This window comes from Pezoporus wallicus, unplaced genomic scaffold (assembly GCF_028554395.1).
Source record: "Pezoporus wallicus isolate ANWC-B61680 ecotype Strahan unplaced genomic scaffold, APGP_CSIRO_Pwel_v1 contig_4191, whole genome shotgun sequence".
Taxonomy (NCBI): domain Eukaryota; kingdom Metazoa; phylum Chordata; class Aves; order Psittaciformes; family Psittacidae; genus Pezoporus; species Pezoporus wallicus.
The window spans coordinates 5357280-5380637 of NW_026641383.1; the positions used below are offsets into that span (position 1 = coordinate 5357280).

Sequence of the window (23358 nt, forward strand, 5' to 3'; positions counted from 1 at the left end):
TTACAAAAGCTCCCCTCTTCCCACCAGCCTTGTTTGTTATTTTATGCGTTTCTGCATCATTTGCAGAGTTTGCTTTGATCTACATTCCTCCTGGATGTGCGGTTTCCTTTTCGGCTACCAAAAGGAAAACTGTTTGGTTTGAGAATTTGCTTATTTTGAAGCTCCGCTGGCCAAAAATACCTATTTTTAATCCAAATGAGCACAGCTCAGTGCTTTCAGCTCTTCAGCACTGGTTGTCTTCCTTTCAGGAAAAACCTCTTTGAAACAATAAGTGACCTCTTCATACTGTAATAAAATTGCCAAACTAATCTTAGCTGGCACAAATGAGAGCATTCTATTTGCTGCAGCTGAGTTTGAATATTTATGCTTACGTATAACTTGATCCTCTAATTGCTTTAATTTAGCACTACCCTGAAATGGTTATTTCATTCCACATCTGACACCTGACAACACAAACCATGCTGCTCTAAAACATCACCAGAACAGGTAATTATCAATTCTCACAATATTTCTCTATTAAAGACTCTATCTATCTCCCACTAATGGCACAATTTCTGCTGCCTCCAAGGGCTGTCTAAGTTTTGGTGTGTTCGTGACATGATTGTTAAGTCCTTCTGCATACAGTATGTGATGTTGAATGCAAAGTCTGAGCCATTTTAATCCTTCCTCCTTCTCCAATAAGCATCACAATGCCACCAGACTAGGAATAGTCCATAGACAAAACACAGCTCATTAATAACAGGTAAACAATCTTCAAATGAGAAGAGAAGACAGGACACATCCTTGGAATAATTCTTTGACTGGGAAACAGGATATATTCTTCAAGGACCTTGCAGGAATAGTCCCAGAGGACAATCAGAGATTAGATCTTCTCTTCTATGGGGTTAGGCCACAGGAGTTAACTTGGGAAACAATTCAGATAAACAAAGCACTAGCAAAAGGAAGGACACTCTTAGATTTTGCTTCTGTGTCTTTAGTAGACACAGGCCTTCATGTCAAGCTCCACATTAAGAACTTTGTTTCAAATGGTAACAGCATTAGATGACATCACCAGGATTGAAAAGGATCAACCCCCTGTGATTCTGGAGACTAACATTGTAAGAATATTCTTAATGAGATAGATAGCCTAGAATTAGTGTTCTGATCCACTGACTGAACAGAAGGGCAAACGTGGTTAGCATCCCTCAGCAAATACACAACTCCTGTAACAGCAAGCGCAAAAGCTTGGCGATTTATGCTCTTTTTATCTGCAGCCTGGTCTGATTATATGCAGTCAAAGGCAGACACATTCACTATGAATAAGTTTCATTTTAAGAAAAAATTGATAAGAGATATTGGTATTCAAGTGCATGTGCACCACAGACTGCTACTGCAGAGCTGCATAAGTAGGGAGGGAAACAGTGTTCCTACCCTGCAAGAAGAAAAATATTCCTCGTAAGAACACAGCTATAGCCACTTTACCAAGTAAGTATTAAGGGAACAGTTAGCAAGGATGAGTAACTGAAATGCCTAATAGCAGCTCCCCTTTTTTATACAGATATATATTGGGGGGGGGGGGAAATACATACATAGAGCAATGTATACTTTGTAAGTCTATATGAATTATGAAGAAGCTTTGCTGGAAAAGAAGACACGTATATAGAAGGCCTGAAATTCTGAGCTGTTCTGTATCTAATCTAAAATTAAGCAAATGGAAGCTGTTTCCTGCCAAGTGTATGCGAATGAGGCTATTGCAGATTTTAACATAGAACATAGAGGTTTCCAAACACACTCTTTTGAAACACGCTTCTCTGTATCTTCAAAATATAACACCTAAATAATAAAGATACATAGTGATGGTGCTCTGTGTGGTTCATCCTGTAAAGCTAAGTTCCCCGGCTCAGCAAGTGAGAAGATTAAAATATCACAGAAGAGAATTAGTACTTGAGGCATGCAAACATTAATGCCTGGGCACGATCCAGGGACACACTTTGTTTCTTTTTCCTAGATAAGTATTTAGAAACATATATAAATTGTAAAACTCAGATAAATAAGCTAAAAGCAGGAAACGCCACATGTCCCAATTGACAATGCATCAGAAAAGCAGCACCTTGGGGTTACTCAAAAACAGACCCCTAAGAGCAGTGTCTGTCCTGCTGGATGGAAAGCAGCGCCTCAGCTGCGCTGCCTGCCATCTCCTGCATTGTCAGTACCACAGCTTGCCTCCTTAAGACTTGAAACTGATCCACTTCAGTGATTAGGCTGATCCAAGGACACGGACAGAAGAGCAGGATTTAATGGGCAGGCAGGCAGGAAAAGTCTTTTAACACTTTAGAAAACATTGACTTGGTGGAAGGAATTGGCTAGCTCAAGGGATTAGTAATGAGATACTGAGCCCCTTAGCTCTAGGTCACCACACTGAATCTGGTCCAGGTCAGTAGAAATCAAAAGCTGCTGGTGTTCGGTGGCCTTCAGGAAGTCAGCTGGTGGTCCTACCCCAGCTACTCCTGCCAAAATGTCTGTACCATCATCACTGAGAGTAGTTGGCAGCACTTACAGGAAACGTTTTGGACTGCCACGGTAGAGGAAAAGACTGGGCAGAGAAAGATGTCCCAGCAAACACACTAAGCTGGGACTCAAGCTAAATAAAATAAGCTGCCTGATCATCTACAGATTCCAGTGTCACTTGGGGCATGAGACTCATGACCCTGTTCAAGGTAACTTTTGTTTCATCACTGCTATCCTCTTCACATGGCGTTTGTGGCCTAAATGTCTCTGAAGGCCATAAGCAATTGCTGAAGCTCAGATACCCATCTTTAACATGGGAGTAAATAGCTCAAAGGCTTGCTGCAGGGAGATGCATAGTAAAGGGTTGCTCAGATATAAAAGCTAAACAAGAAACCAAGACAGATGAGCAAACCCTTTCTACCTAAATTCAGCTCCCCTAACTCCAAAGCAAGGCATTTGCTGCATGTACACAGGGCTCCCATTGGCAAAGCTCTATGTTTAATGTGCTTAAAAAGAACAAATTCCCCTTATAGCAAAAAGCACCTCCCAAAAACCCCCACATTTCCACCACTGCCCAGCAGAGCAGCATTAAAGAATTCAGCTGCTCCCAGCTTTTATCCTACCTAAGATGAAATTATAATGTCTGTGTTGTGCAGGAGGTCAAATAGATTATCATAATAGTGCCTTCTGGCCTTAAAAACTGTGAAATTGGAGAGTGAATCACAAGATACCGGTCACTGTCGAAGGCAGGATGGTAGGCGGCATAGCTCAGTGGTAGGGTGTGATATGACAGAGTAAATCCCATGTACTTAGGCTGTTTGAAGCTGAAAACTGACGTTTTGCCTTCTTTGTTGCTCCTTTGGGTCACCGAGAGAGATGCAGGTTATTTTAATAATAAACCCAGTCCTCTCTCAATGCAGTCTAAGAATATTGCCTCTTACAGGAGTGAGTGCGTGAAGGATTGAGAAACACTAGTTATTTTCAAACTGGATTAAGTCTTTCAAAAGCTAATAGGTTTCCAATGAGCTGTGGTGTTGCTGCTGCAGCTGCTCTAATTTGAGAATAAAAGAATGCAGGCTTTGTGCCTAGGGACCTGCTATTGATCCGAGCAAGGAGGATGGGAAGGAAGGGGGTAGAGGAGGGTTATCCTCTTTTCAGCTGGGGTGGGGGGCGTTCTTTTCAAAGTCACATTATCTGCTAGTAACAACAAAACCTCACTCCATGACATGCTGCTCTATACAGGATTGCACTTGTTGAGAACTAAAAGCATTAGAGAAAAAAAACCTCCTCTGGCAACCTTGCGTAGCTAACTTCATTGAGGACCCACGAGACTCAACAGATGGGTCTCGGGACTCCCTCATTAGGAAACGCGCCTGGCCCTTTGCATCTGGTGCCCTGCTCTGCTCTATGCCACGCACTCATTAGCATTGCAGGCTCACAGATTCCTTAGCACGTGCTTCCAATAAATATTGGAAAGAAAGGAGGGGAGGGAAGCCACTGCTTGGAGCAGCAAGACGAGAGGTCACCAACTAGGCTGGGAAATCCTTCCACACACACACACACATACAAGTCCCCTACAGCCCCAGAGGAGGGAGGACAATACAAGGCAGCCAACCACAAATGTGCATTTAAAGGGACAGGTGTGGAATTGCTTCTATTCAAGTTGTGGCAGATCCTCATTCGTTCCCCTCTGCCACAGTAAATAAAAATCATCATTATGTATATATAAAACCCCCAGCAGTTTAGGGCAACACACAGATTGTGGATCTGCGAGGGTCTGTGGCCCCTTTCAGACACAGAGAAGATGCACACTGGGTAATGCCATTACCTTCAAAGAAGTTAATTGGTTTTAAGGGTCCGATTCTACAGCCAGGCTCTTTTTTCTTTCAGGTCTTCACCAAGCATGTCTTGCTGCCAGTGCTACAAATCAGGGATGTCCTTCATCACACTTGGAGTGAGTCCATGACTCAGGGTTGAGAACAGGAGCAATTGAAGGGAAAATCGTCCCCCATGTGTTTGAAAATGCAAGACAGAACAGCTGACAGAGAGGCAGGAATGTAAAACGTTCCAGGTTCTGTGGAAAGAGCAAAAAAATCCTTTAATCAGAGAAGCAGGTGACAGAACACTGTATCTCGCTCATACTCTCCAGAACAGGGGCTTTTATTTGCCATCTCTCCATGATGCACCTAGCCTATTATTATTCCATTCCTTCTCATTCAGTCTTGTTTCCACTCTCCTGCTAGTAGTTGCAGGCATTTTGACCACAGGTAACTCCAGAGTGGGACTGGGAGAGTCTCAAGAGATGAACTGCTGCAGTTGAGGTGGCCCTTGTTCAAAATGCAGTGTTTCAACACCAAAACTCCCAAATCGGAGCAGGCTCAGACTATTCTGAATGCTGCTGGCTCTGACATACAGTCCTGTCACATCTCTCACCGTATGATCAATGACACACAAGCCCTCAATACACATACAGATAACATCCACATGTTGCAACATGCAGAATGGTCAAGGTTGGGGTTTTTTAATTCCTGTGTAAAGGATGGACATGGGGAAAGCCATTTTGAGCCCCTTTACCTAGGACCTTGTCTTTATCTGTACCACCAAGGATGCTAGCCACCCTCTGGAGCATGTCCTTTATCTAAAAGTATTTAGCTGATACAGAAATGTTCTCTCTGCCAGGGAGCAGGCAGTGCCATCAACACAGGCCACTGTGCCATGTTATATACCCCTAACTCCCCGGAGAAACATTTTCCCTGCAGATCAGCAGGGTCACTCCCATCCACCCAGTCTTGAGGCTCAATACACTTGCCATTCCAGCAAGTTACGTAAGAATCTGGATTTTATCAATTCTAATGCATCTAGATATTACTTCCTACCAAATGAAGCAATTCCTTCTATATCCCCCATGCAGGACTAAGTAAACTCAAGGTCCAGAATATTAGATCAGCCATGGAATGGCCATGCCCATGGTGGACAAAGGCAAGAAGTCATATATTGAACACCCAAATTTAAAATTCCCAATTACAGCTCTTTTTTAGTCATTTCCTTAGCTAAATGACACCCCTGCATGCTTCAGTCTTGCACCCTTAGGGTAGTTGGTGATAAAGAACCTGTTAAACATATGCATTGAACAATAAAGAGAGAGCAGTATATATGAAAACTGTGGGCATTTTGATGCTTTCATAACAATAAAATGAAACTTGATCTGAGCACTTACTAAAATTAGCTAAATTAAGCACCCTTGCAGAAGGCTATGAGGAAAGCCCACCTAGAAACTTGGAGCTCTCTTGAAAGCTTACAATTCATTGTTCATTGGAGATGGGGCTCAGCCTAGGTTTCAAGCACAGCCTTTTCTACAACTGACAAGAATAGCTGAGGTTACTGCTTATCAAATGAAAGTGTCATCTTGTCTGTGACAGATGTGCCAGCACTGCTCAGTGTCACAGTCTTTGCACCTACTGGAAGCTACTCTAGCTTGATAAGGTGCACTCCTATTCAGACCTAAAACTGTAGTCTCAGCTCTCCCCTGTTTTTAGAAAGTAGGGACTTGAGATCAAATCACCGGTGTACAGAAATCCAGCCACTGGGGAGGATAACTGGAGGACAAAGCAGTGGGGTTCACAGGTTAAGGTGTAGGCATTTGATTCCTGAAGGATTAACAGAGAAACAACCAGAAAACAGGTTTTATATGCATATAAATAAAGGAAACTGAAGGACAAACTACTATTCTCTGGAACAGAGTAAGGTCTCAATTTTAAGCTGTGACAGAAAGCAATAATGTTATGGATTCAGTTAATTACAGCTGGATAAAACTTAAAAGCTCTACAATAGACATTTTTCAGCTCTACAACTTTTAACTCTTTCAGGGACTTTACTGGTTCTCACTACAGCCATTTCTGAGCATCCCAGAGTCTTTAGATTTATTGTTCTCAGAATACCCTCTGAATTAGATTTAGTTCCTCATTTGCATTCCGGGAAGATAAGATACAGAAAACTAAGGTGGGAATTTCAAAGTCACAAAATGCACATGCAAAATATGCACAATGGGGCTTTGAAATTTTCATTCTCTTAACCAACGTGCTCCAGGGAAAGAAGAAAGTATGTGCTTGTAGCAGCAAATTGGATTTGGGTCTCTGGTCACTGGAGCATCTTCTCCAGAATCTTTCGTCACATTTGGAAAGCTTGCTTCAAGATACAGCTTTAAGAAATGGCCTGACTCTGAAAAACTGCAGCTTTTGTGGTCGTAGACATGCCCTGCTCAGTGTTTGGTAAGCTCTACTCCTTCTCCTAACCTCTGCCGCTTGCTCAACTTTCTCATCAGAGGTAGTGTCCTCTCCCAATCCGTTTGTGAAATAGTCTAACCCGGGGTGTGGCCTCCCCACAAAACGCTTTCTAATTAGTTTCTAAACATGAAATGATTATGGAAGTGCAATTCCCATTCCACTCAGGTGATGAAAAGCTTTACAGGAGTTCAGTCTCACTTTGTAATTAGAGAAATTAGCTTTCTAAGTTTAGATCACTCAACTGTGCAAATGGGTTCATCTGCTGGAATGTGTTGCTCTGAAATGTGTGTCAGCCAAGCAGCACAGCACAGTCCCTATCTCTGCCTCCACGACACTTGCCCAAGTGGGGAGGTCAGTTCCAGTACAACAAGAGGAAAATAAAGTGTTATGGGTGTATTATAGGAAAGGCGTTATCTAAAAGCTCACTCATCCATGATTGACTGATATGTTGTTCTCCTTGCAATAGGGAAGCTTAACTCCTAGATTAAGGATCATCCAAGTGGATGCAAATTTCACTCTTTCACTCAGTTTGTCCAGAATTACACCTAAAACAACAGTAAATGAATTTTAGAGGGTGGATAATTTTGAGAAGCAAAACTACTTTTATGAGACTATGAAGAAACAAAGGGCTCCTCTAGCCTCTTTCTTTGCTGTGAAATGAGGTCATTGAGCTTTACGAATTCTTTATGACTCCAGATTCCACATTTCAACGGATGCTTTTCAGGTAGCCCTTTCCACTGGTTTATCAAAGGCTGATGCAGGAACAGGACCCACGATTACACAACCCTCTTGACCTGCGTTATAGTGGTAAACAAAAGTTTAGTTACTGATTTGAAAATGAGATGGATCAGGCCCCTGAACGAAGAAATTTTCCAGGGGCGCCATTCCAAGCTTACCTTCAGCTATCACAAATCTAAGGAAATCCTGTGGGATTGTTCACAGCCATGATTCAATGAGTCACTGAGCTTTAAAAGGAAATTACAACTTTCCTAACACAAAGAATTGACTTCATGACACCTGACCCTCGTAAGCCAGGCGCTCCCTCTAAAGGCTGTGATCCTCATCCCACCAAAGTCCTGGGCATTCTCCCAGTGGCTTCAATGAAGCAGGATCCAACTCTATATTAGGGAACTGATTCAGGCTTGAAGTGCTGTCTGTAAGGCCGGACCTTGGCACACTAAATGTTTATAACGGCTTCAAATGTGGATGCAATCTCATTATGTCAGAATAGGAAGATTAGCAGGAAGTAACTTTACGCAATGTAAAAAGCTGAGTGCCAGACACTGAAAAGCTCTTCACCGGCCTCAAAGGAAGATGCATTGGCTCCCCACCTCATGATACATTGAGATGTGCAAGCAGAGAACCGCAGCAGGAATTTCACGTGTACTGGTTTCAGACTACTCAAAGTAGCTACAATACAGGCCCCTTATGCACATGCAGGAATTTATTTGTGTGTTGCTGTGTATGTAGTGAAAAAGGCATCTTAAAAAGACCCACAGGCCGTGCAATGGGTAAAGATCTGGCCTCAAGATCTCAGTGTAGAAAAGCAGGAGACAAGACCTCAAGGATGAAATTCTGGCCTTAATAAATTAAAGGGATTTTACTCCTGACTTTTACTAGGTCAAAATTTCTTTCAGAGCCGTGAGAGAAAGGGTTTGCAATGTGCTTCTGCACATGACTCACGCTCTGCCTTGGTTTACCTATCAGTAACACTTCTCATCTCAAGGCATTGGGAAGCCTAATTCATTGGTGCTTGCAAAGCATTTTAAGCTGTTGGACGAGTAATTCTGTTAAAGGGCAGCTACTCTGCTGAGTCACAAGCACTGTGGGAACCAGAGCTCTGGATTTCCTAAGCACTGGAGTCAAACAGGTGGAGTAACCTTTTGCAGGAAGGCCAACTCCAGGCCTGCCCTAAAGGTACGGAGCGTACCAGCAAGCAGTAGGGTATTTAAAGGCCCAGAGGAACACATGTGTGGCACCTGTGAATGAGTAACACTTAAATAGGCTGCAGAAGCTAACCAACACCCACTGGAAAGTAAGAAGAGAGGTTCTTGTATCACCGAACTGCAGCCACTTTGTGGATTAAACACAATGAAGGTTCACCAGCCCAAGAGAAGTTAATTAACAACTGATATGGTTAGAACTGGGCTGAATGAGGCTGGAAGGAGCATTCGGCAACCGCTCACCTCACTGGCATGCCAGAATTGCTGCTGTGTAATCTGAGTTTTGAACTCGCACATGGGAAGTGATCCACAGGAGTGTGAGCATGGTTTTAGGGTTAGGGGCATGAACACAGCCAGCTTCACAGCCTTTGATATGCCACGACAGGCCAGACCTCACCACAGCCAAGAACTTGCGCGTACTTCGCTTTTGCCATAGGAAATGAAAACAAAGGATATAAAACCAGGTCAGAAATCTTGTTTTCCTCTATACGACTGACTCTGATGTACAAAATAGACATTCACACATCTACTGCGTTAGATCAGGGTGAATTAGGAGATAGGGACACAAGAATAGCTGTTGTGGGTCAGACCAAACGTCATGGAGGCCAGGTTCCTGTCTCCAGCGCCTCAGGAAGAAAGGGACAGTGATGCAGTGGCAGTTCCCAGCACTCACCCGACCTCCAGATCAGCGGCTCAGGGACTTCCCGAACCAAAGTTAGGGGTGTTTTTTTTGTTGTTGTTTTTTTTTTTCTCCTTCTCCTTTTTTCCAGTGCCCTTTGATGTGTGGCTTTTCCTTTGGGAGCTACTGTGCAAACCTGTGTTTCTCAGCATCCTGTGGCAAAAACTCCCACAGGCAACCACTTGTTCAGGTACCTCCAGACCCTGCTCCCGAATAAGGTGGCTGACAAACCCCAGAGCTCACTGGGCAGCCGGGGCGTGCATCTCCAGCACCTCTGGAAACGCTGTCTTCCCTGACTAAACAGCCTGGAGCTGGAGCTGAGGGATGCGCCCCTTAACCACGGCGGAATCCCGGCTGCACGGCCTCCTGTTAAGAAGGGAATAACCGAGGGCGGCTGCCACCTCCGCTTCCCTCAGGGGAGCCGCTGGCCAGGGACCGGTCCTTCCTCTCCCCTCAGGGAGCGAACACCCGCTCCCGGGCACCGCCATCACCTCAGCGGTCCCGCCAAGAGCGCGCGCGCGCGCCCCCCGCCCTGTAACGGCCGCGCTGCCTCAGGTACCGCGGGGCGGGAAGGCGGGCGGGCGAGGCTTCCACCGCCGCACTGAGCCCAAAGGCTCCCTTCTCCCTTCACCCAGCCCCGAGGAGGAGAGGAAAGGGGAGCTACGGCTCCTGCAGACGGGAAGAGCCCTCTCTTTCGAGCGGTGCCGCCGAGCGAAGGCTCCCGCCCGCTCTCCGCTCCTGGGCCTCCTCAGCGAGCCGCTGCCGCAGGTAGCACGGGAGGCACCTGCGGAGCGGGGCTTCCTGAGGGAGGCGGAGCGGAGCGCAGCGCCCGGCTGCGACCCGCAGGGCGGTTGGGGATCCGCCGCCTCCCACAGGAGGAGCAGCCGCCGCCCGCAGCTCGGCTCCCGCTTGCGGGCGGGCTGCCGGCCGGCCGGCCCTCTTCTCCGCCTACCTTCTCCTCTTCCTTCTCTCCTGCCGGTACCTGCCATTCCCCTCCTTCCTTCCCTCCTCCTTTCCCCCCCTCATGCATATGGATAGGCGCATGCGCGGGCGGGCGGCCTCCCCGCCTGCCGCCGTGGGCTAGATGAAGCCGATCGGCGGCGGGGCTCCCAGACGGGCGGCCGGCTCCCGGGCGGTGTGTGTGCTGCATGTGTGTGCGTGTGTGTGTGTGCGTGCGTGTGTGTCTCGGGGGGGCGGGGGGCTCGCCGCGCCTCCGGCGACCTGAAAGAAATAAAAGGATCGGGATAATAATCGCAATAATAAAAAAGGAGAGGAAAAAAAAACCAAACCAACAAAACCCAGAGAAAAGGGAAAGAAAAGAGGGAGGCGAGAGAATAAGGAGAATAAAAGGAGGCCGGGCTGCTTTGCATTGAAGACCGGGGCGCTATTGAAAGCGCTTGAAAAGCGGCGTTGTTCGGCGCGGGTGCGCGCCGCAGCCGGCGCGGTATATTAGAGCGGGGCGGCGGCGGCGGCGGGCAACAGCGGCGGCGGCACCTCCTCCTCCTCCTCCTCCTCCCCTCCTGGCCCTCCCCGGCCCGGCCCGGAGTGAGCGGCGGCGGCGGCGGCCTGCAGGCGGGCGGGCGGGCAGCGCGGCGGCGGCGGCGGCATGCGTGCGCCCCGGCGGGCAGCCGCGGCGGCGTGCTTCCTCGTCCTAGCCCTGCTGGGGCTGCGGGCAAAGGTACGTACCTGGGCACCGCGCGTCCTCCCGCACGGGCAGGGAGAAGGGGAGAGGGGAAGCTCCTGCGAGCCCGAATGGGGCTCCCCGAGCCCGCCGCGCGGAGCGGGGGATTTTGCCGCTTTTCCGCGAAACGCGGCTCCCGCGGTGATTGCGATAGACGGGCTTGGGAAAACCCGAAGCTTGAGTGGTGCACAAGGCGCTTTTGCAGGGCTCTTCCAGCGGGACTGGAGTTACTGCTCCGCTGCTAACTTTGCTGTGCGGAGATGGCAAACGCAGAAGTTCTTGCAGCAAGACTTGTTTCCTTGGGAATAAAAAATGCAATTGCTGCAAAACGCTTTTTTATTTATTTGTTTTTCCAAACTTTTTTTTCCTTTTTTTCCCTTTTTTTTTCTTTTACACTGGGTCTCATTGCAGTTCTTCTGGGGTGACTAACGAGCAGGGTCTGACTCTCAGCTGGGCAGCCTTGAGCGAGGAGGTGATTTTCCCCGTCTCAGCTGCACCCCGGATTAGGCAGAGGGATTGCATTTCCAGGCTCTGCTTTAGCTCCATCGTTCTTTTGGGTTTGCATTTGCTTATAAGCGCTTGGTTCGGTTTAGTTTTATTTCCTAACCTTTTAGAAGCCTTCCCAGTGTGGTTTTGGAGTTGACACTTAAGGTTCATTTTTAGCATTAATGGCATTATTTGGTTGGGATGATATATGAGCTTTTCTCATGGATGTCTCATAGGGAAAAGCTTGGAGTGGTTGCTATATGTGCATTTTTAATACTGTGCGTGTGCTTCTTGAAAGCACGCTTAAAATGACTTTGTCCTGTCTGCAGAGTTGTTGTAGGTTGTGTTTGGGAATAAAGTGAGGTAACTGTTTGTTTCTTGTTTCTTGGTTTTGTTTTCCTTCCCCGGTTCTTTCTTGGGATTAACAGGTGACTTTAGCGTCAGGACAGTTCGAGCTGGAGATCTTATCCATGCAAAATGCCAATGGTGAATTGCAAAATGGAAATTGCTGTGATGGCACCCGAAACCCAGGAGATAAAAAATGCACCAGAGACGAGTGTGATACCTATTTTAAAGTTTGCCTGAAGGAGTATCAATCGCGGGTCACTGCTGGCGGTCCTTGCAGCTTCGGATCCAAATCCACTCCTGTCATCGGAGGAAATACCTTCAATTTAAAGTACAACCGGAATAATGAAAAGAACCGGATTGTTATCCCTTTCAGCTTCGCCTGGCCGGTGAGTTGTGTGGCCTGCTCAGGCTCTGCTTCTGTTGGACGGTGCTGTTTGACATGGCCGTGGCGAGCAGAGCGCTAACTTCTTGTGCAGGGGGAGAGGGACCAGGATTGGGGAGGGAGCGTCTTGGCAAGAGCATCGGGAATCCGCAACACAGAAATGAGTAAAATGTGGTGGTGTTTTTGTTTTTGTTCCCTGGGGCTCACAATGCGAAGCCTGTTAAATTTGAAAGTCAGATGTGCAGTGAGGGGGATCTAAATGGGTCAGGGAAGCAAACCCAGTATCTCTGCACTTTACAGCATGAATAAGTCCCTTGAGACTTAGAAGGTCAGAAGTTCATTTATTTTTTTCTTTTTTCTTTTTTTTTTTTCCCCTCCCTAACCAGTGAAGTCTTGGGCTTAAGCCAAAAGAGCAGTGGGTTAGGGGCTGTAGAGGGATCCCGTGTGAAAAGTGTGTGTCATAGCTGGCCTCCTTCCCTGGAGCGTGTTTGGGAAGGCTTCCTGGCTCTCCCAGGGGGAAATCACGCTGCGCTGCTTGGTGTTGATGGGAGCTGCTGTTGCTGCTCTTGGTGAGCTAGTTGCTAGCTTCCCTGGGAAGCTTGCTGTGTTTTGAGGTACTTGCAGACTCTAGAAGTTAAAGATTGAGAAAAGCTTGGCCTTGTCTTTTGGTGCATTTTACCCACTCCTGACAGCACACCTTTTCCTGGCTGCTTGCCTCTGTGGTCCACAGATATGGGCTTCCCCCAGCTGTGTGCAAAACTCGATGGCTTAAGGAGGTGGGGCTCTTTGCCAGGCACTTTCCCAGTGTTGTCTACTCTAGCAGAACACTGGTCAGCTTTGTAGGGTGGTGACGCAGAGGACAGGTGACCCCTTCATTAGCTGAAACTGCTTTGTTGTTGGTCATATAAAGAACACCTGCTTAGACTTCAGTGCTGCTTGTTTCTTCTGGGGGCTGTTCAGGAAGGTTGACGCTTTGAGACCATCAGCTCTGCAGAGGAGTCCTTTCCTCGCTGCACAGAAACTGAGGACTGTCTTTCCAACCTGGCCATCACCCAGGACAGACCCACAGATACAGGCTCAAGGGCCACAGGGTTTGTGGACATGGAAGGCTGCCACAGCCTTGGATGGCAGGAGATGCATTGTTCTGTGCCCACCAGTGCTGTGTGCAGGCAGGCAGAAACTGAGGATGACTGATCTGGGGGGGCTCTTATGCACACATGACAGTTTGTTTTTCGAAGTGACTCTCTGGGATGCTATGGTTTGAAAGCTGAAAACTCCCAAATTTACGCTCCTAAAACTTATATTTAGAGGTCACCTAGGAAACAAAACTGTTTTCTCCTCCTCCCCATCTCCAAAGGCGCTGAGCAGACAGTTTCCCACCAACTGCCTTGGGATATGTTGATGCTCAGCAGTTTTGAAAATCCAGTCATCCTAACCTAGATGCCTAAGGTCATTTTAGTGAGGGGAGGAGGGCTCTTACGTGCACGCAGGGGAGGGGTGAGTCTTGTTTCCTATCCTCTGTCACTATCACTGCTGGCAAGATGGAAGCATGCGTAGACTTTCCGCTCGCTCCAGAGCTTGGCCCTTCCTAGTCAGATAAGGAATGGTTGCTGGCAGTGCCTGGATGGTTTTGGAGGGGGGAAAAGCCCGCCCCATAAGCATTCCTCCTCCAGTTGTAGTGTAGACACCCACTTCGTAGTCCTGCAGCCAAGTGCTGCAGGCAGCCATGTGTTCTTGAAACGTCCTGTGCTGCCTCCTGCCTGCCTCTGTCAGTTGTGCCTTCTGGAGTATTGAGGGCTGGAGAGGCGCAAGGGTGAAATCAAGCCTGCGTTTTGAAGGAGGTAGTATTACAAAGTACAATAGCAGAGTTAACAAAGGTATTCTCTGTTGGAAATACAAGTCCTTCCTTTCTTTCTTCGTCTTTTTTTCTTCTTCCCCTTACATGAAATGAGATAAAACTGTTATCAAATATGCCATCAAAGGGATAAAGGGCTTTGTAAAAATCTGAGGTATTTGAAGCTCTGCCAATGGCTGCAGTGCTTGTGTTGCAGAATTTGGCTTTTTTTTTTTTTATTTCCAGAAAAGTCAGGTTCATCAAGGGTTTCTTTTTTCCTTTTTTAACTGTCCCCTTACCCGGCTCCAGTAATTGGAGCACCCTGAATCTGAAGGTACCTATATAAGAAGATAGCTGAAGATACGTGCGTGTCCCTTTTAACAGCCCTTTTCTTCATAGGGTTGGGAAGGGAAATCTGTGTGTTGAGGGTGGGTTTGGGGGGCTGGGGACCCTGGGAGAAGTTTCTTAAGCTTGCATCTTGGTAAAAGAAATGCTTCTATTGTCCTCCTGAATCTAATTGAGCACTGGAATCCCAGAGCAGCAGCAGCAGTGAAACTCCAGTGCAGCCTTTGAAATGTGTAAAACTCAACAACTTGAGACACTCTGGTTCCCAAGACTGGAATTTTTGGAATAAACTTGCATATTCCTATGCAGGCATGCACTTTTTGAGATGGTGATGCTAGTCTGTTTGCAATTACCAAGCCTACCTCCCAGCTTTAACTTCCATAGGACACAGCTTTTATGCTAGGCATTGTGACTTTCAAATGGCACTTGAACAAAAGAATATCTAATGTGGCAAAGCCCTTATTTGTACTAAAATTGTGTACGCAAATCCTTTTAGGTATTTTGAAAGTTCCACAAAGTAGTAACTTAGCTCAAATCTGATGCTGAAATTTTAGATCTTAAAAGAATTTCTTCAGATGGATGAATACTCTTGACTTTGGTAAAGGCAAAGCCAGTCTCAAGCTTGTACTAATGTGGCTTATCATGAGGGTTGGCTTTGAATACATCCAACTGAAAACTGCAGTAAAGGTAACAGGAGCTAGACCAGAATGTAAATCATATTGCACTTGAAAATTCATGCTCATCTCTGAATATGTATTGTTTGTGTCCTGCTGTCTGAGGGAGGCTTTTCTTGGATGTTCCAGCTTGAGTCAGTAACATTAAGAAGCCTTGTTGCCTTGACTCCTTTTAAAAATGAAACAAAAAACTCTCTTCTGATGTCAAGCTGCCCCCTTATGCTGTTCATGAAAAATAGTTATTGCTTTGGACTCCTTTATTCGTCATGCAGGAGAGGAAGAGAATGGTGTACTTTAAATGTGGTGTTAGATTTGGCTTGTAGTTGTAATGTAGATTTGAAATGTTGGAGTCTTACTTATAACTTGCATGGTTTGCTCTTGTCAGTTTTGATACGTACCCCTGTGAGTAATGGGTGTGGAGGTGGTGGGCCATAAATTAATTGAAGTGATGGGAGGTTTGAGTAAGTTGCTAGGAAACAGGGCAGCAGACCAGCAGAAAGGAACTGGAGTGCATCAGAAAGCTGCCCCTGCAGTAGCTAGCAATTCTTCAGTAACTTGAAACAACAGTGATGATGATTTAAAAGAAGAAACACGCATAAGCTTGCTTCTTGCATTCATTTTGAGACTTCAGTAACTTTCTTGATGGGCAGACTTTGCTTATGGAGCCATAAAAAAGTATGGAACAAAAGAATTTCCATGTTCCACTTGTCAAAGTCTGCCTCAGCAAGTCTTGTTTCATGGTAGGCACATGCTTTTTTCTGACATAAATCAAATCTCTTGCCTTTCTTAAAGCATCCAAAGTGTGATGTGTGCTATTCCTTAAGGGAGCTGTGCATGAATTAGCTTAAGCAAAGCTTAGCACTAAACTTTGCTTTTATATAGAGAAAGATCTTTTGGGGGTTTGGCGAGACTGAGTAAGAAGGAGGTCAAACTTGACAATCCCTTTGGTGTGCATAGCTCCAGTTTCAAACAGCTTGTTTATCCTGAAATTATGATCCTTGTAATTATTTAATATTGGGGCCAATTGCCCCAACACACCAGGAAACTACAGAGGTGGAAAAAAACCCTCAAGCATCTAAATGACTTTAGTGTAAAATACAATTAAAAAGAGGTTTGAACATCTTTAGTTCAACCTTACTCTAGAAAATAAAATAGTCAGCCTTTTCCCTCTTTTAATGCCAAATCTTACTGCTACTGGTTCCTGCAGACGTAAAATATGTTTTACTGGGTAGGCATTGTTTTTTCTGGCTAGAAAGAGATAATGAAAGAGCTTAGTGTTTTTTAAGCTTCGTGAACTTTTTCACCCTGTTTTGACACAAGAGGTTTCCAAAATACTTATCTACAGCTGACATTAAAGTAACAGCCTTCTGAATCCGAGAGAAAAATGTCACTTCATTCAACTGCCTTTAGAAAGAAAACAAAACCCTAACAACCCCCAAATCAGTAGATCACAGTCGTAAGACTAAAGCTTTTGTTTTGATTTTGTTTTTCCCTCCTTCCAGTTAGCATTTGCTTGTACAAGCTTTCAGAGAGTTAGCTGTTGTGCAAGCTTTTCTTAAGGAAGCCTGATAAGTCATCTTGAAGCATGGGCAGATCAGAAGAAATTTTTATAATAACAAAACACATATTAACCAAATCCACACTGAGTCATCTATTGTTGATTAATAACTGAAGAACAAGTCTTCAGCACTCAAAGTGCAATGTTTTTCCTAGGATTACTATCCAAAATGGAGCTGAGAGTATTAAGTGACATCTGAAGCATAATTAGCATCCACAAGGCTGGTTTTTCCCAGGACTGCAGAGAAGCGATGCATCCATTCGGAGGTTTTGGACTTCTTGTATGTTCTTAAGAGTTAGTTATGTTCCAGTCAGCTCAGAACTTCATCTTCCTGCTAAATCCATTTGACTGTATTACCCTAATACATCTAAAAATAAATCCTCATCCTGCCTGCTCCCAGAATTTTTGTTCTTGTTATAATAAAGGGCTGCTCCAGTTTCACGTCAGTGGCAGCTGGACTGGACCTGGCACTGAAGCTTTCTCAGGCTACCTACATCCAGCACTGTCAGCTTGTTTGTGCAGCTGGAAGTCTGCATGGCTGAAAATGAATTGCATAAAATTGATGCTTTATGCTTAAAATTCTAGTGAACTCAAGGAAACTTACCACTTCATTGTGGACTGAAGGCTGCAGTAGAAGTAAACTAGTTCTGAAGCTGGTAAAGTTGGCCCTTAGCTAATTGAGAGAGATGATGTGCCATGCAAGAGGCTTGCACACTTACACATGACACTTACTCCAGCTTTAGTTCTTGCGTCTGGTGCCCTGCAGCCCATGCAGAAACCTTAAGCTACAGTTCTTAAAAGTATTTCTGCATAGATAATACTAACAACAGGATTGCTTTTGAAAATTCAAACCAAACTTGCCTTTGCATTTCTGCTGATGAATAGAAGTTTTATATGTTAATTGACTCAGCTCTAATAATTTTAGCTAGTAACCCATATGTCTTAACATGGGGAAAGATGTCAAAACTAGAAGCTGTTGCATTCATTTCTCGTTAGTCTCTGGAGCTCATGGTTCTGTGGTCACAATTCTGCACAAATTACACTCATTATTCTTGTAGTATTCAGGAGAAACTGTAAAATGTGGATAGAAGTGGTTAAAGTGGTTTGTAAATAGTCAAACATCCAGAGTCCTTTACCAGCTCAACCCAGTTCTTATGCACTTAGGTAAATAAGTAGAAAGGCTTCTTGTTCAGGCTTGCTCTATGTGAACCTGGCTGTTTTGCTTGGCTGGCTGCTAGGTATTCTCTCTATTAACCTTGCCACCCTTCTGTAACTGGTGCATTTAATTATCAGTGGGATGCTTTAAACAGGTAGGGGGACTGATAAGAGCAGGTAATCTGCTTGTTGGGGAAGGTTGAAAGCAGCCATTGACATTTTGGCCTACCTGCTAGTCTTTGACAAGTAGGGCTCCGTGAGAAAATAACTCTGTAACTAGATAAGGTGCTGATTAAAATGCTGTTGTATGAAACACCCTGGTAACTGAGATTGCTTGAAATCATTAGTTTAAATAGAAAGAAAAAATGGGGGAGAACTAAAAGATGCTATACTTTATTTTTCTTTTCCCATTTTGTTTTAAAGGAAGGGAGGAGGGAGAACCCCAAGTTCTCCCCCTTTACCCCAGTACATTGTTCGGTTAATGCATGCTAGTTTTATGATTGGAATACACTGTAGTCCGGCCACCCAGACAGAGGCATTGACTGCTAATATTAACCAAGAACAATAGTGTGGCCATACTGACTGCAGTGAGGATTACAGAACATAATGGGGCCTATCCAAAAATAATGCTAATACAGGACAAGCAACAGGAAGCAGCAGTAGACTCAGCATTGCTCGGCTCCCAGACAAACCATGGACTTACTTCACACAATGGCAACTTCAGCACATTATGTATTCACAGGATACTCATTATTCCAGCAGGCTTGCCAGATCAGAGATCAGCCTGGTTTGCTGGATGCTTAAGCGTATGCATAGTTTGGATAGCGGTACTATTCTGTCCTTCATCATTTGGCAGGAGGGTGGCAGTTGTATCGCAGAGACAGTCTTGCCTTTGGTTACTGGTTTGGCTTGTGCCAAGGCAGAATTAGGGGGAACATCTCTCCTAGAAGCTGCTAATAGAGTTAAATTTGTTTTCGTGTCTTCTCCTTTATGTGGCAGTGAAGTGTTTACTTCACTAAGAGCAATGAAAGAACTACTCAAAATGAAGACTGAAGGAACAGTGCGCTCTGTTTTCATGTGGGCATGTTCTGAGGAGGCTCTTGCCTGGGCTGCCTGCTGGAGGTTCAGCCTATCTCTTGGCTGCAAGATTGTTCAGCTTGGACTTGTATATATATGTGTGGGGTTGAGTGAGTAGCAGCTATAACGTTAGGGTAAGGTGTTGTCTTATCCTTATGTGGGATGGCCCAAAGAGGTGTTTCCTGGCGATGCTCCCTTCCACAAAGCGTTAAGAGAGTTAGGTTGTTTTCCTTCTTTTCCCAAATATGTCTGTATCTCCTCTGGAGGAGGAACCAGTTGTATTCATCTCCTCTGAAGGAACGTTTTGTTGTCAAAGTTGACTGGCCGACTGTGACATGTCGTTGTGACGCATCTTATAGCATCATCGTAACTTGTCATGTGGCAGCGGGGGTACCCAAGTGAGAGTCCTGCTGACGTTTAGAGGAAGTGGTTTTGTGACTAGCTGTAACTCTGCTCAGAGACACCCTCCTCCCTGGCCCATGGGTGCTTTGAAATACTCCTTAGCTTCCCTCTTCCCTATCTCACCCCCTTCCAGCTGAAAGGAGGAGGGATTGCTGTAGCTCTTGGCAATTTGCCTGTGGCCTGCTGTGACAGTGTGCCACTCTCCTAGCATTCTTCCCTAGGACACAAGGCAGGGTGCAAGCACTAACTGGTCTTCACAGCTGTGTGTGGCTGGCAGTGTGAGGAGAGCAGTGCTGGGCTTAACCTGCTCTCCTTGTTTGGCAGAGGAGGAGCAGGCACAGCATTCAGAATGCAAACTTCCCACTGCATTTGTCTAGTCATGGTTTCACATGCTCAGCAAAGCTCTTGCATGGTTTAACCACAAGGATAGGAGGGAAAGAAGTTTGACTAGTTGCAGCCTCTTACAAAAAGGAGGCAGTCCTTTCCCTAATGAGCCTGATGTTTTAATCTTCTTCTGTCCCACTGATCCGCAGATTGCCTTTAGCAGGCAAAGTACAAAAACGCCTCTTTTGGGTGGATGTCTGGATGAAGGGAAGAAAGTAAACAAGCAGAGAGCTTTAAACAACCTTCTGTTGATCTGGAGCTGTTAATATTACATTTAAATAACCAGAAAAGAGGTTGCATTGCCTGTTCAGACCCTTTATAGGGACAGTTTCTGATAGATTTCAGTGATTTCACAGTCTGTCTTGACGTGTATCAACACTAAATCCTGGTGTCTTCTCGTTGAGGAAAACAGTTCTTGCACATTGGTGCTTTGTTATTTTTTGGAGTGTGAATTTAACCATCTCCATCCTCTCACAGGTTAACTCATAGAAGCTTTGCTTAAATTTGGCCTTGCTGCTTTTCAGTCCTCTGGGCTGATCAGACAGTGGATATTCTGAAAAGCATGCCGGCTTGCTGTTCCTTTCAAGCTGCTTTTCCTCTCAAGCCAGAATCCCTGCCTTCTGGTCAAGCTCAGGTTTACAGTGGCTAATTGGGTGTGACTCTGGAAAATTCACTGCTGCGTTGTTGCCTAGGACATTGCTTTGATGGAATAAGGTGCATGATGTGGAATTCTTGTGTCTGGATATATATATATTTATTCAAAGATGGGCAGAGGTCATCTATGGGCATGGGAAAGCTTAAACCTCCACGCTGTAAGTAGTCATTCCTGAGATATCTGAATTGCTGATCTATAGAGTGGGGATGATATGCACTTAAATCTCAACAGTGCAGTCTTTGTACAGAACTGCTTTTTTCTGGGGGGGAGGTTGACTAGAGGTATGTGATGGTTGGATTGTTGAGGGGGGCTTGCTACTGTTGTGGGGCTGTGAGTGTCTGTGTGCCTTTTGTTTAGAAGTGCCCCATCTTGAACACAAAGTCTTGTCCTTTTCTTGCCCCGTGCTGAGCAGGACAGAACCATGAGATTAAACTGCCACTCTTTGTCTAATCCCTTTTCAGGATAGGGATTCTTCATTTAAAATATTCAGATGAGGTGAGAGGGTGCACATAGGAAACAGGGGAATTGCTGGGGTAGGTCTGTTCCCCCTGCATTGTGTTTACATCCATCCAGTTAAGCAGAAGTGCCTTTTCTCTTTAAACCAAATCCTGTGTAGTGTTGCAAAGTGGTCACACAAGTATCCAGCAACAGTAGCACTTAAAGCTAGGATTCAGCCTTTCCTTTCCTTAAGGGCTAGGTGTGTTGGTAAACAGTCCTGAGAACCAACCGGGAACTGTTGCTATGAGTTTAGACAAAATATCTTCCAAAACAATTATGCAAGGCCGAAAGGAAAACATCCTTAACTTTATTGGAAGTAGTGCTACTTGCCATAATTTATTCTCTGTATCATAATACTTTTTTCGAGCTTGCAGGAACATGTTGTGTTTGTGCTTCTCAATGTTGGTAATTAAGGCAGTGAGGAAGCACCCAAGATAGAACGATCTGTGTCTGTAATATGACTTGGGAGTTCTATTCTGGTTTGGTTTTGATTTTTTTTTTTTTATCTCTGACTTGTGCAAGGACTTCTTAAATCTGCTTTAAGTAGTGTTAAATGATCACTAAAATGATAGCTTTTAGTCTGTTCTTAGAGGTTCTTTCAATTTGACAGACTTGGTCTAGAATAGTAACAAATAACATATAACTTCTACAAAATATTAACCAAAAATGGTTTGGGCCAATGGAGCCTCTTCACGGGAGTTTGGGTGCATGTCTCAGCTTGCCCAGCTTTGCTTACTTTTGGAAGCATTTTCCCACAGTTATCAGTGAGTGAAATGGAATCCAAGTCTGCTTTGAATATGAAACATATTTAGGCTATATTGCAAGGCGGTGTCCGTCACAAAGTAGGTTTTCATTCAGAGGCTGCATGCTGTGTCCAGTCGTGAGAAAGCGGGCTGCTTCAACTCTCTTTTTTTTTCCTCTCCTCTTAAGGAATTTGAGGTCTGCTGCCACTTGCGTCTTGTAGTAGCTTCCTCTCCGAGCTCTGTTTTGGTTTCTGTTACAGAAAAGGTGTTAAGCGCTGCAGACCACAAATGAGCACACTGTGATTGAGCGCAGATGCAATTAAGAAGAAATAAACCTTACGATACACAGCTTCTATGGCAACGCACCAAAACCCGTCACAAAGAGCTCTTATTTGTTCTATTAGTGTTCTGCACACCAGAAGCATGTTACGTTTATTGCTTCATTTGTAGTTTGCATTATACTTTTCAAGTCATATTTTTCTTGAGCTTTCTGTAGGAGTGAAGGGGGTTGGTGGTGGTTGGTTTTGGTTTTGAATCATTCTGTAAGTTTGGATAGGGCTGACTAAATGGCCGTTTTGAAAGATACGGCCTGGATAATAATATCTGAGTGGAGCTGGGGGAGGAGAAGATCTTTTAATGGCTCTTGTTCTCAAGTTAGGATTGAAGATAAAGGTGGCTTAGATGTAATAGCTGGCGTCTTCCCAACCCATGGAGTCACTTCAGTTAGTTTATGCTTATGATTATTATTACTGGAGTGCTGGAGAGCTCATTGGCAGCTTAGTGTGTCTGTAGATGTGACATGGGGTGGATAGTGCCTCTTCCCTTTCCCTGCTCTTCCAAATAGTCTGATCTTAGCCTTTGTTTTACAATGCTTCTCTCTCACCCCACCCCCTTCCCGTATCCATCAGTTCTTCCCTCAGTTACCTGATACTTGTGGGAGCTGCGATGGCCCTCATGCAGACAAAGCTTTCAAAGGGGGTGCTGAAAAGCAGAGTCCCTCGAGATTGTGCTGTCAAGGCAGAGCCCAGTAATCTTAGCAACACTTCTTGCTTTCAGGATGGCTGGGGGAAGGGACATCAAGATTACTGTTCTGTAACTGAAATTCTTTTGAAGCTGTTTGGGAGGGTGGGGGTTTGTTTTTGGCTTTCTGGGGTTTTTGATGCTGCTTTGCTAGCCTGGTGTTTCCTGCCTTCCATGTGCAATTCTTCCACACATGCTTTATTGTGGCTGCAGCGCGGTGTCAAAGGCAGGGCTTCCTGGCTAAGTACATAAGATACATTAATGATGACAAAGATGAGCTACCCAAGGTGAAAGGTCTTCTAAGTCAGACTGGATAAGGTGGCTTATGGGGATTCAAGATCATGTTTGTCTCAAGTATAATCTATTACCTATTTATGTTTTCAAGTATTCTAGTTTGGGGCAGAGACAAGAATTTTTCTTTGTAATTGAAATTTATGTTCTGGGTTTGATTTTTGTTGCTTTTTTTCTCTCTTTTTTTTTAATGTATAGCTTTGAAACTAACTCTCATTTCTCTTTTGCAGCGATCCTACACGTTGCTCGTTGAGGCATGGGATTACAATGATAACTCCACTAGTAAGTATTCATTCTGCTGGCTGACTTAGTTCAGACACCTTGATCTCCTGTCTGTTGAAAGGCCTTTGGTAGTCTAACCAGCTCACTGTGAAGCAGAGCATGAGGAGAGGGAAAAGCTCTCCCCCAGACAATACAGAACAACTACTCCAGG

At 45.1% G+C, this 23358-nt stretch overlaps 1 protein-coding gene and 1 long non-coding RNA gene across 2 annotated transcripts in view; one reads left to right on the top strand and one right to left on the bottom strand.

The window, feature by feature from the left end:
- LOC130606804 (uncharacterized) overlaps positions 1-10404 on the bottom strand; it is a 48473-nt gene extending 38069 nt beyond the window's left edge. Inside the window, exons 1-2 of the long non-coding RNA XR_008974055.1 lie at positions 10345-10404; positions 4316-4561 (exon numbers count right to left, since the gene is read on the bottom strand). This is a non-coding gene — a long non-coding RNA (uncharacterized LOC130606804). The remainder of the gene's footprint in view (positions 1-4315; positions 4562-10344) is intronic.
- Positions 10405-10798: 394 nt separating this feature from the next.
- Positions 10799-23358, top strand: part of JAG1 (jagged canonical Notch ligand 1) — a 35742-nt gene continuing 23182 nt past the window's right edge. The window contains exons 1-3 of the mRNA XM_057423351.1: positions 10799-11070; positions 11988-12293; positions 23156-23207. Of these exons, the coding sequence (XP_057279334.1) occupies positions 10999-11070; positions 11988-12293; positions 23156-23207 (430 nt within the window). The 5' untranslated portion in view covers positions 10799-10998. The remainder of the gene's footprint in view (positions 11071-11987; positions 12294-23155; positions 23208-23358) is intronic.